The 11,793-nt window shown below is 55.0% G+C and overlaps 2 protein-coding genes across 2 annotated transcripts; one reads left to right on the forward strand and one right to left on the reverse strand.

The window, feature by feature from the left end:
* Window positions 1-1,580: 1,580 nt before the first annotated feature.
* On the forward strand, window positions 1,581-2,540 carry LOC135311454 (olfactory receptor 14C36-like). Its single transcript, XM_064440579.1, has one exon. It carries the CDS (start codon window positions 1,581-1,583, stop codon window positions 2,538-2,540), a length of 960 nt encoding a protein of 319 aa, XP_064296649.1.
* Window positions 2,541-8,432: 5,892 nt separating this feature from the next.
* LOC135311459 (olfactory receptor 14A16-like) lies at window positions 8,433-9,410 on the reverse strand. The gene has a single exon (XM_064440585.1). It carries the CDS (start codon window positions 9,408-9,410, stop codon window positions 8,433-8,435), a length of 978 nt encoding a protein of 325 aa, XP_064296655.1.
* Window positions 9,411-11,793: the final 2,383 nt, after the last annotated feature.

The raw sequence follows: 11,793 nt of genomic DNA on the forward strand, positions 1-11,793 counted from the left end.
AGGGTGCAGCGTGGGTCAGGCTGCTCAGACTCTGTGCACGTTTGCAGAGGGTTATTTTAAAGATGGATGTCAAGGTAGTGCATTACCTGAAAGGGTGTGAAAGAAGTCTGTGCTTTTCGTTTTCTCTTCTTGGTTGTCTGGGTGGGCTGTGGGAGATGGGAATGTATTTCTGTGCTCTGGGGTAGGCACGGAGACCCCAGCTCTCGTCAGGACTTGTCTGAGCTGCTCCTTATCCCCTGCGTGCACAGAGCTGTCCCTGGGCAGGGCCCTGCTGCCAGGAGGTGTGTGCAGGGCAGAGCTGAGCACACAGCATGTGTGGGATGGGCTCTGTGAGCAGGGAGAGGGAGGAGACGTGGGGACAGAGAAAGAGGTCCTGGCCAAGAGCTCCATGCAGCAGAGGCATGGGCAGGGAGGAAGAAAGATGCTCCCAGCAATGCTGTGGGAGGAGGGACTCAGGCGTCTCCCTGCCATCCCCTGCAGTGCAGATGCTTTCCCTGGAGCAACCCCCTGCTCTTTTCACTCACTGGGGACATGGCCAGGAGTTGCCCTTCCAGCAGCCTCACCACCAACGAGTGTGTCTGACTGGGTGTCCCTCTCCTGCCTCCCTTGGCACGGTACTTTGGCATGTTCTCCTCTTCTCTCTGTCGTCCTTGTTCTTACTGTTACAGTCAGTGGTGGCGGGGGTGGGGATTCGAGTGCAGCACAGACACCAAGGCTGCAAGTACTGTCATGCACGTATGTCCATGGAGGAAAAGCATCCAACTCCCAGCTTGTTAAACTTTGGGGCTCTGGGTACTGCAGTGTGTGAGGCTGGCAATAATCTCACCCTCTCTCAGGGTGTAACAAATGTAGGCAATGGGAGTGTTTCCTTGGGAGGTGCTGCTGGGCTGCAGGATGCCCTCCAGCAGGGCAAAGCTCTCCCAGGGCATCTCTGTGTCATGCGAGAGCCCCATGGGGAAGGTGCCTCGCGGCTACAGCCATGGAAATGCTGCTGGGTGGCTGTGAGTGGGCAGCTGTAATGAGCCCTCTGTGTCCCTGGCTGGGAGGGCAGAGCTGAGATCTCCTCAGGTACAATGGGGTTTGGAGGGGTTTGGAGATCTGCACTAAGGGACAGTCCCTTTGCCTCTTGGGACCCACGAGATTTCACCTGCAGTGCAGCAGAAATGCCAGGGGTTTCTGCACCTAAAGCACCCCTCAGCTGTGGTGGGGCAACTGGAACAGAAGACACAAAACACAATCCTCTCAGCTCTGCTCTGCACTCAGGTGAGTTGGGAGCGACAATGCTGAAAAGCTATTTGATATCAGGAGTCAATTTATACTGAGATCACCCCCCGTTCCTATTTACCTGTTGCTGTAGGGCTGGGATGACTCCTGCAGAGCCCACAGCAGAGCCTCCTGCTCCCTGGGGCACTCTCCCTCCGCCAGCACCAACCTGAGCTCGCTAAAGGTCTCCCTGAAAAGTGAAAGGCAGTTGGGGGCGTTTCTGTAAGAAACGCAACAGGTTTTTTCTCAAAGAAATCTGTCCTAACTTCTCACTTCCTTTACCTCCCTGTTCAGTGCTCCACACCCAGATGCAGCAGATGTCCAACAGCAGCTCCATCACCCTGTTCCTCCTCCTGGCGTTCACAGACACGCGGGAGCTGCAGCTCCTGCACTTCTGGCTCTCCCTGGGCATCTACCTGGCTGCCCTCCTGGGCAACGGGCTCATCGTCACCGCCATCGCCTGCGACCACCGCCTCCACACCCCCATGTACTTCTTCCTCCTCAACCTCTCCCTCCTCGACCTGGGCTCCATCTCCACCACTCTCCCCAAATCCATGGCCAATTCCCTCGGGGACACCAGGGGCATCTCCTACACGGGATGTGCTACACAAGCCTTTCTATTTGTCTTTTTAGTGTCAGCAGAATTTTTTCTCCTCACGGTGATGGCCTACGACCGCTACGTGGCCATCTGCACACCCCTGCACTACGGGACCCTGCTGGGCAGCAGAGCTTGTGCCCACATGGCAGCAGCTGCCTGGGCCGGTGGGTTTCTCAATGCTCTGCTGCACACGGCCAGTACATTTTCACTGCCCCTCTGCCAAGGCAATGCCCTGGGGCAGTTCTTCTGTGAAATCCCCCAGATCCTCAAGCTCTCCTGCTCAGGCACCTACCTCAGGGAAGTCGGGCTTCTTGTCGTTAGTGCCTGTTTAGGGTTTGGCTGTTTTGTTTTCATCCTTTTCTCCTATGTGCAGATCTTCAGGGCCGTGCTGAGGCTCCCCTCTGAGCAGGGACGGCACAAAGCCTTTTCCACGTGCCTCCCTCACCTGGCTGTGGTCTCCCTGTTTATCAGCACTGGCACATTTGCCTACCTGAAGCCCCCCTCCATCTCCTCCCCACCCCTGGACCTGGTGGTGGCAGTGCTGTACTCGGTGGTGCCTCCAGCAGTGAACCCCCTCATCTACAGCATGAGGAACCAGGAGCTCAAGCAGCCCATTAAGGAAGTGATTTCATGGATATCTGTCAATATCAATAAACTTTCCATCACTCTCCAAAAATGACATTTAGTGTATCCCAATGAAGACCTTTACTTTGTTTATTGATTTATTTTTTTTTTAGCTCTACCTGTTCTATTATTTATTGTTGTTACGTTCCTACATAATCGATTGTATTCATCTTACCCTCCTTATAAATGAACCTACCCCTGTCTATTACCTCAAATCTGTATTGATGTTTTTTGTAACGCCTTTTCAGAGCTGACACTCTCACAGCATCTCTGTAAGAAAATGATGCCTCCATCAGGCAGGACCTCAAGATTTGGCTGTTCTTCCAAAGCTGATGTCAACAACAGGCCCAGGAATTTCCCCCCAAAGGGCCTGAGCAGAAAGCTCATCGTCACCTTGGTGGCTGTTAGAGATCAAGGGTTGGGTTTAGGACACATGCCTTGATGTCAATTGACAGAGGAGGCAGTGCATGCTCACTGAGACACTGCCATACTGCGCCGTCCCAGCGCGCGGCAGGGCACAGGCATCCTCCAGGAGAGGAATGTGGAGCTGCCTGCAGCGCCCGCAACACGTGCATGGACCGTGTCACTGCCTGGAGCCCCACAAAGTGAGAGATCGCCCAAGGGGCAGTCAACCATAGGGAAAGCACTAAATCAACGTGCAAGACACAAAATTATCTTTCTTAATGCAGTAGGTATGATGGAAATGTTGAGAAGATTAAAAAAAACCGAAGCAACAAGGAAATAGAATGAAAGATGTAGAGAGGAGGAAGTGTCCTCTTGCAACTTGAAGCTTCAGACACTGTTGATGTTGCTATCCTCCTTGCTTTGTTCTGTCTTGTTTTAATATCCTGATCTGTGGGGGGATTTCGTGTACTGCCTTTGTTTGCAAAGGCAAGTGATCCCAGGATTGGGCTGGGATGCAGTTACAGGGACACGGGCACGTGGTGCCAGTGTAGGTGCCCTGGGACCCTCTGCCCAGGCTCCAGCTGCCACTTCCGAGGGCCTCTTGTCTCCAGCAGGTCCCCTGTGACAGCTGCCAGTGCCAGGCATGGGCTGCAGAGACACTGGCTCCTCCAGAGGCAGCGCTGGACACTCACAGTCAGACAGCGGAGCGCTGCCTGGAAACCAAAGAATTTCTGACACGTGTTTCAAAGGATGAGCACGACCGCCTCAGCTGAAACAGCTGAATACTTGCAATGAAATGTCAGTGTTTCCCCATGGTTTCTCGAAATGAGGAGTTTTCAGGATGTGCATTAATAGCAAGAGCAGAGCTATTGACCTTCCACTAGACTTGCATTGTCAGTGCTCTGTCTATTAGGCTGTGCATTTCATCTCCCTCATCTTTCACGCATTCCCACCTGTCCTACCTAAACTGACCACGTCTGACGTCACCTTTCCAGCAGCCCATCTGCACATAAATGCTTGCAATTGCTCTCCAGATTTCCCTTCCCCTCACTCTTTGCTCATTCAGGCACCTCTCAAATACACAGTTGCTGCTTTGAGCAGAAGGGAGTTAAAGGCTGCCTGTTGTTCCATAGTCTTTCTAAATGTGTCTTTACCCAACTCTTTAATTGTGTTTTTTTATCATATCTTTTCTGTCAAAAACATTTCCTGCATGATTTTGCCTTGTGGAAGGTGAACCTCATTTGTGGCAGGTTTTACTTGGCATACAATTGAGGGGTGGGTTTTACTTCAATGGTGAACCTTATCGGTTTTACTTTGTTTGTTCAAAAAATAAGAACCATCCCCCTTTGCCTGTGTGCAGCCAGTTCTCAAAGGAAAGCAGGTGGGAGCTGGTATGAAGGAGCTGCAACACCCAGCTGCAGAGACCAGTGGAGCAGTCTGATGTAAGGAAAAGCAGCACAAGACGCAGGTGCCTGACGAGAGACATGCTGGGGCTGGGGAGGTGCGGTGGGAGGTTGTCCTTACTGTGTCAGACCTGAAGGGACAGCTTCCCTGACCAGTCCAGGTCTCCCTAGGAGAGACCCTGGGTCAGTATCTATTGGAGAGTGCTGCCATTGCCTCTTCTCTAAACTGAAAAATATTAATCTACACCCTTTAAAATAAAAAGTCCTTTTTATTAGAAGCTCCTTGAAACCTTTCTCCATAAGTCACCAGGAAACTTCTCTAATTAACTGTACAAGACTTGAAGAAAATTAGAGGAAGAAATAGAGCTCGTTTGGGCTTTCTTTCTTTTAATGAGCCCCATCGCGTCTTTGGTGCCGAGTCCTTCAACCTTGGGACTGAGAGGAGATTGCGCAAACCTTTCCTTAAGTTAAAGTCAGAAAAAAACCCTGAAGTGTCTTGAAGCAGGACTGAGTCCCTCTGAGGAGGGCCATTGCTGAGAAAGGCTCCCCAGGGACTCGTTAGGGCAGATAACTGGAAGCCGTGACTCCAGGGAGGCCAAGGTAATGTGCCGGCAGCTCGGATGCTGGGGAAACCCTGCTTTGCCTCATGAAGCAGAAGGGCCAAGCTCTGAGCCCCAGCCCCGGGGAAGGCAGATCCTGTCCCTCACACAGCGCTCAGGGCCCTTCCTGGGGCAGGGGGCTGTGGGGTGTGTGATGGTGAGTGAAGGACAAGGGTATGGCAGTGCCCAGCCTCACTGGGGTGTGCGAGGAGGCGAGGAGGCCCCCGTGCCTGAGGACAACGTGTCTCCTCATAGGCCTTGCTGGCAGAGACACTTGCCAGAGCCACCGGGACAAAGCCTTGGGTTCTCCTGGCAGCTTCCAGCCTTGCCAGCGCTCTTTGCCTTCTCTACCAGAGCTTGCCCTGTGCTGTCCCACAGCCGATGCTTCTTCCCTGCACACTGGAGACACCCCCCTCGCTTCCCACCTTGCTCTCACCTGCCATTGCCATACAGTCACTGACGTCTGTCTGTCCTCACGCTCTGTTCTGTGAGACACAGAGAGGGACTGATCCCATCCTCCTTCGGGAGGACTTCATGTACCACAGCACGACCCTCTGAGGGACATCTCTTCCCCCTCATGGCCACTTCCCACCTCCCAGGCTGCCCTGCGTGGCAGTGCTGCTCTCGCCTGCTCTTCCCTCCCTCCAAGGAAAGCTCCACCACCTGGGAAGCAGGCGTCCCAGCGCGGCAGCCTTCCCGTGGCCTTTCCCCTGAGCACCAGAAGTAACCTCACCGTCATCCCCGCAGGCTGCCGCCCTTCAGCTTCTCCATAGACACGGCCAAGCTGCGTGCCTGCTGCTGCCCCATCAGGCCCCCGGGCAGCAGAGACACGACACCCAGAACAGAAGCCCCCTTCGTGCAGTGAGCCCGGCTCCTTCGGCAGAGGGGATCTCACGGTCGCTGTGCCAGCCAGGTGCCTCCTGCCGGCCTCTCGGAGACGCTGGCAGGTGTCAGCTTACAAGCCCATACCCCAGCCATGGGTCAAGGGCTGACCCACCGGCTCTTTCAGAAAGAAGTGACCTCACAGTCCCTTTCCCAGCCACGGTCCTGCTCTTGGCCTGTCACCTCCAGAGGCACAAGTGACCTCACAGACCCCTTCACAGCCTTTGGCTTCCTCCTGGATTGGGAGTTCCCGAGACACAAATGACCACACAAGATGTACCCAACCGTCACCCTCCTTGTGGCCCTGTAGCCCAGGACCTGAGCAGATAAAAGTAAGCTTGGTTCATCAAATTTATCAGAGGGATTTCCTACCAATACTTTGAGTGGAAAAAGGTTCCTCAGAGGAACTGCTGTATTTATACTGGTGCGATTTATATCACTAGTTCTGGCTCTCTAATCTTTCTTCTTCCTCTGTTTCTTCTGTCTTCAAACAGCTCTCCCAAGACAAGACAGTCATTGAATGTGAGTATTACTGGGGTTGGAAAGATACCTGAATGCCATTGTGCTGGGTGTTGCTCAGATGGAGTCAGCTTCTCCAATAACAGCCCATATACTGCTGTGCTACATACTCCTGGCTAGAACAGTGTTGATCACACTAGAGTTGACTATGTGAGATGGATCAAGGTCTTCCTGTAACTTGGCATCATCCACAAGGAGTTGAAAATGTGTTTTGTCCCATCATACAGAGGGATACTAAAAAGGTTCCACATGGGGGTCAAGGGCTGGTCACTGAGGGAAGCAACCAGTAAGTGTCTGCCAGGAGGACTTTGTACCATGGATGATATTTGACCCTCATCATTCAGCCAACTTCCCACCCACCACATACTCCACTTCTTCAGTCCAGCTGTCAACAAGCTGTCAAGTGTGTCCCTGCCCCCATCCTTTCTGCCCCACAGGCTGTAGGTGAGAGGATTGAGCAGGGGCGGGGATGGTGTTGGAAAAGGGCATCGTCAGACTGTCTCGGGGGGCTGTTCTGGGCATCACTTAGACAACGATGAGAGAGGCTGTAGAAAAGAGTGGCACTAGCGAGGTGAGAGGAGCAGGCGGAGAAGGCCGCCTGCGTGCCCAGCTGGGCAGGAGGGCTGCCCCAGGGTGGCAGCGCTGGTGCACACAAGGGATGCCGGCGTGAACAGAAACTGGGAGACTGGGCCTAAGCACCAGGTTCTGAAAGCAGAGAGCAGGAGTGTCATGGTTTCACTGCAGGAGAGTTCCAGCACTGGGGCAAAAACCACAGAAAAAATGGTCCAGTACATCAGGGCAACAAACCTTCATCCAGCCCAGGCACTCTGCAGCCCCTCGTGCCAAACTTGCTCCCCAGCACGGCAGGAGGGAATTGGCCCAGGGGCTCCTCAGGCAGCTCCTGCTGCCCCAGGGACAGGGCAGCCTGCCCCAACCGGGCACCTGCACCAAAGGATGTCTCTCTCCATGCCTCACGGGCACACACACAGTGCCCTGCTCCTCTCCCAGCACATCCCATCTCCCCACAAGATGCCTTTTCCCAGCTAAGCACACCTGTGCTGGCCGGGCCGCCCATTCCTGCACCCTGCCCCCATACTCCCCACAGCCCCGAGCTGGCGGTGCTGCTCTGCAGAGAAAGTGGGCTGTGGTTCACTGAGGGTAAGACAAATCACCCACCAGGCTCCTTTCCCTGCCCCTCCTGTGTCCCCTGGGCTTGCTGAGCTCCTGTTTGCCACTTCACACCCAGATCTAGAGTGTTGTTTCTGGGCGACACCGTGCTGGACAGGCTGGTGCTCGGTGGGGTCCATTCACTGCCAAGTCCCTGGCACACGCTGTCCCTCCCTGCACATCCCCTCTGCTCTCCTGGCAGCTCCCAAGTCCCTCCAGAAAAGCATTCACCTGCCATCAGCCCTGTCACATGCTCCAGAGCCCCAGGAGGGTCAGTCAGAGACCATTCACCACCTGCATGGGTGCTGGCCACCAACAAGCACCACCTGAACCAGCCCTCAGTCCCTTGAAGGTCATACTGGGACCATGACCTCATCACACTGAGCCCATGGAGAGCAAGCAAAACAATGAACCGATTCCTTGGGCATGCTCTTGAGAGCATTCTTGGGCCTGCTCTTGAGAGCAACTCTGGAAGAAGACATAAGCCTTCAGGTACTGCACTCAGGAGATGCCCTTTCCTGATGGAAACGGTGTTGTGGTGTTATGTGCCTTCCTGAACGCACAGCACTAGAACACAGCAGGACCGTGACCAATCTCCAAGAGCACTCAGGCCTTACACCCGCTCAGCAGCTCAGGAGGAGAGTGTGGACGTGGGAAGAGAGCAGCTCTGAAAAGACCAAGAGCTGCTGCTCCCTGGCAGTGCTGCTGTGCCAGGACTCTTTTCCCCCCACCTATGTCCACAGGCACGGCCCCTGCAGCTTCATAGAGGTCTCAGAGGAAGGGTCTTGCACAAAAAAGTTGATGCAGAGTCCTTTTTTTTTCTGTTTAAATACACAGAGAGCACAGTTCCTCATTTACACAATCTCTGGGTCAAATTCAACAGTAGACAGTGAATTAGAAGTGGGATAGATAATAAAACTTCATTGTGCACTTGCACACACCCCGAAAATATTTCAAGGTAAAATAGGCTTGTCATGAGTTCCATTCTGAGTGCTGTGGAGAAGGCAACAAGCAGTTTCTTGCACCTGAAAAACATCCATTGATCAGTTTCCCCACGGCATCCTTGAGCTCCTGGTTCCTCATGCTGTAGATGAGGGGGTTCACTGCTGGAGACACCACCGAGTACAGCACTGCCAACACCAGGTCCAGGGATGGGGAGGAGATGGAGGGGGGCTTCAGGTAGGCAAATGTGCCAGTGCTGAGAAACAGGGAGACCACGGCCAGGTGAGGGAGGCACGTGGAAAAGGCTTTGTGCCGTCCCTGCTCAGAGGGGAGCCTCAGCACAGCCCTGAAGATCTGCACATAGGAGAAAAGGATGAAAACAAAACAGCCAAACACTAAACAGGCACTAACGACAAGAATCCCGACTTCCCTGAGGTAGGTGTCTGAGCAGGAGAGCTTGAGGATCTGGGGGATTTCACAGAAGAACTGCCCCAGGGCATTGCCATGGCAGAGGGGCAGTGAAAATGTACTGGCCGTGTGCAGCAGAGCACTGAGAAACCCACCGGCCCAGGCAGCTGCTGCCATGTGGGCACAAGCCCTGCTGCCCAGCAGGGTCCCGTAGTGCAGGGGTGTGCAGATGGCCACGTAGCGGTCGTAGGCCATGACCGTGAGGAGAAAAAATTCTGCTGACATTAAAAAGACAAATAGAAAGGCTTGTGCAGCACATCCCACGTAGGAGATGTCCCTGGTGTCCCCGAGGGAATTGGCCATGGATTTGGGGAGAGTGGTGGAGATGGAGCCCAGGTCGAGGAGGGAGAGGTTGAGGAGGAAGAAGTACATGGGGGTGTGGAGGCGGTGGTCGCAGGCGATGGCGGTGACGATGAGCCCGTTGCCCAGGAGGGCAGCCAGGTAGATGGCCAGGGAGAGCCAGAAGTGCAGGAGCTGCAGCTCCCGCGTGTCTGTGAACGCCAGGAGGAGGAAGTGGGTGATGGAGCTGCTGTTGGACATCTGCTGCCTCTGGGTGTGGAGCACTGAACAGGGAGATAAAGGAAGTGAGAAGTTAGGACAGATTTCTTTGAGAAAAAACCTGTTGCGTTTCTTACAGAAACGCCCCCAACTGCCTTTCACTTTTCAGGGAGACCTTTAGTGAGCTCAGGTTGGTGCTGGCGGAGGGAGAGTGCCCCAGGGAGCAGGAGGCTCTGCTGTGGGCTCTGCAGGAGTCATCCCAGCCCTACAGCAACAGGTAAATAGGAACGGGGGGTGATCTCAGTATAAATTGACTCCTGATATCAAATAGCTTTCCAGCATTGTCGCTCCCAACTCACCTGAGTGCAGAGCAGAGCTGAGAGGATTGTGTTTTGTGTCTTCTGTTGCAGTTGCCCCACCACAGCTGAGGGGTGCTTTAGGTGCAGAAACCCCTGGCATTTCTGCTGCACTGCAGGGGAAATCTCGTGGGTCCCAAGAGGCAAAGGGACTGTCCCTTAGTGCAGATCTCCAAACCCCTCCAAACCCCATTGTACCTGAGGAGATCTCAGCTCTGCCCTCCCAGCCAGGGACACAGAGGGCTCATTACAGCTGCCCACTCACAGCCACACAGCAGCATTTCCATGGCTGTAGCCGCGAGGCACCTTCCCCATGGGGCTCTCGCATGACACAGAGATGCCCTGGGAGAGCTTTGCCCTGCTGGAGGGCATCCTGCAGCCCAGCAGCACCTCCCAAGGAAACACTCCCATTGCCTACATTTGTTACACCCTGAGAGAGGGTGAGATTATTGCCAGCCTCACACACTGCAGTACCCAGAGCCCCAAAGTTTAACAAGCTGGGAGTTGGATGCTTTTCCTCCATGGACATACGTGCATGACAGTACTTGCAGCCTTGGTGTCTGTGCTGCACTCGAATCCCCACCCCCGCCACCACTGACTGTAACAGTAAGAACAAGGACGACAGAGAGAAGAGGAGAACATGCCAAAGTACCCTGCCAAGGGAGGCAGGAGAGGGACACCCAGTCAGACACACTCGTTGGTGGTGAGGCTGCTGGAAGGGCAACTCCTGGCCATGTCCCCAGTGAGTGAAAAGAGCAGGGGGTTGCTCCAGGGAAAGCATCTGCACTGCGGGGGATGGCAGGGAGATGCCTGAGTCCCTCCTCCCACAGCATTGCTGGGAGCATCTTTCTTCCTCCCTGCCCATGGCTCTGCTGCATGGAGCTCTTGGCCAGGACCTCTTTCTCTGTCCCCACGTCTCCTCCCTCTCCCTGCTCACAGAGCCCATCCCACACATGCTGTGTGCTCAGCTCTGCCCTGCAGACACCTCCTGGCAGCAGGGCCCTGCCCAGGGACAGCTCTGTGCGCGCAGGGGATAAGGAGCAGCTCAGACGAGTCCTGACAAGAGCTGGGGTCTCCGTGCCTACCCCAGAGCACAGAAACACATTCCCATCTCCCACTGCCCACCCAGACAACCAAGAAGAGAAAACGAAAAGCACAGACTTCTTTCACACCCTTTCAGGTAATGCACTACCTTGACATCCATCTTTAAAATAACCCTCTGCAAACGTGCACAGAGTCTGAGCAGCCTGACCCACGCTGCACCCTCTGGACAGCAGAAGGAGCCTGCCCTGCCAGGGTCACTCCTTTCTCCCATAGCTTGTCCCCACAGCGCTGTGGGGAGCTGCCTGAGCAGGCAGAGTCCCTGCCCCAACACACAGACCCCTGGGGCACAGGGACCCTGCTCGCAAGGACAGCCTTATGCACCCCATGATGCACACACAGCTGCAAAACCCTGCAGCCATCCCTGGGCGAAGGCAGCCGCCGTGCCCTGTCCTTCTGATGGTGCAGCAGGGAAGTGCTGCTCCTCATCACATCCTCCTCCTCCTCTGTGCAAGGGCAACTGTGAGAGTCCTTCTCAAGGATCACCTCTGCTGTGGGATGGAGCAGCTGTTGGATATCCCTCCAGGAACACCAGCTGCGTTCTCCTGAAGCCAGAGACTTACCATGTAGAGGGCTGGGATTATTTCTCACACAGTGATCTCTCAGCCTCGTCCCACCCCTGACTGCCTTTCCCCTCTCCCTGCCTGGCTCCTCTGCCCTCGGTGCCTGCAGGCAGTGCCCTCAGCCCTGCTGCGCTTGGCAGAGGAGCTGCTCCTGGGCAGAGCTGTCTCTCGGCAGCGCTGCCTCATTGCCAGCAGCTCCCTCCACGCCAGGAGCCCAGCCCAGCTCGGCAGCAGAGGAACAGCCCAAGGCAGCCCTTTCTCTGCCCCTCGGGGCTCCCATGAGGTGTCCCTGGGGCTCCGGGGGAACCTGCTGTGAAACAGCCTGCAGGAATCCCTGATGCTCCCCCCCTCAGCTGGGGGGAGACACGGCTTTCCAGCACTGTTATTTCTCCTGTGAGGAAACGA

Source organism: Phalacrocorax carbo, unplaced genomic scaffold, assembly GCF_963921805.1.
Source record: "Phalacrocorax carbo unplaced genomic scaffold, bPhaCar2.1 SCAFFOLD_73, whole genome shotgun sequence".
Taxonomy (NCBI): Eukaryota; Metazoa; Chordata; class Aves; order Suliformes; family Phalacrocoracidae; genus Phalacrocorax; species Phalacrocorax carbo.

What these genes read in the sequence shown, in the direction of transcription:
- LOC135311459 (XM_064440585.1), bottom strand. Translation starts at nt 9,410, where the DNA reads ATGTCCAACAGCAGCTCCATCACCCACTTCCTCCTCCTGGCGTTCACA.
- LOC135311454 (XM_064440579.1), top strand. Translation starts at nt 1,581, where the DNA reads ATGTCCAACAGCAGCTCCATCACCCTGTTCCTCCTCCTGGCGTTCACA.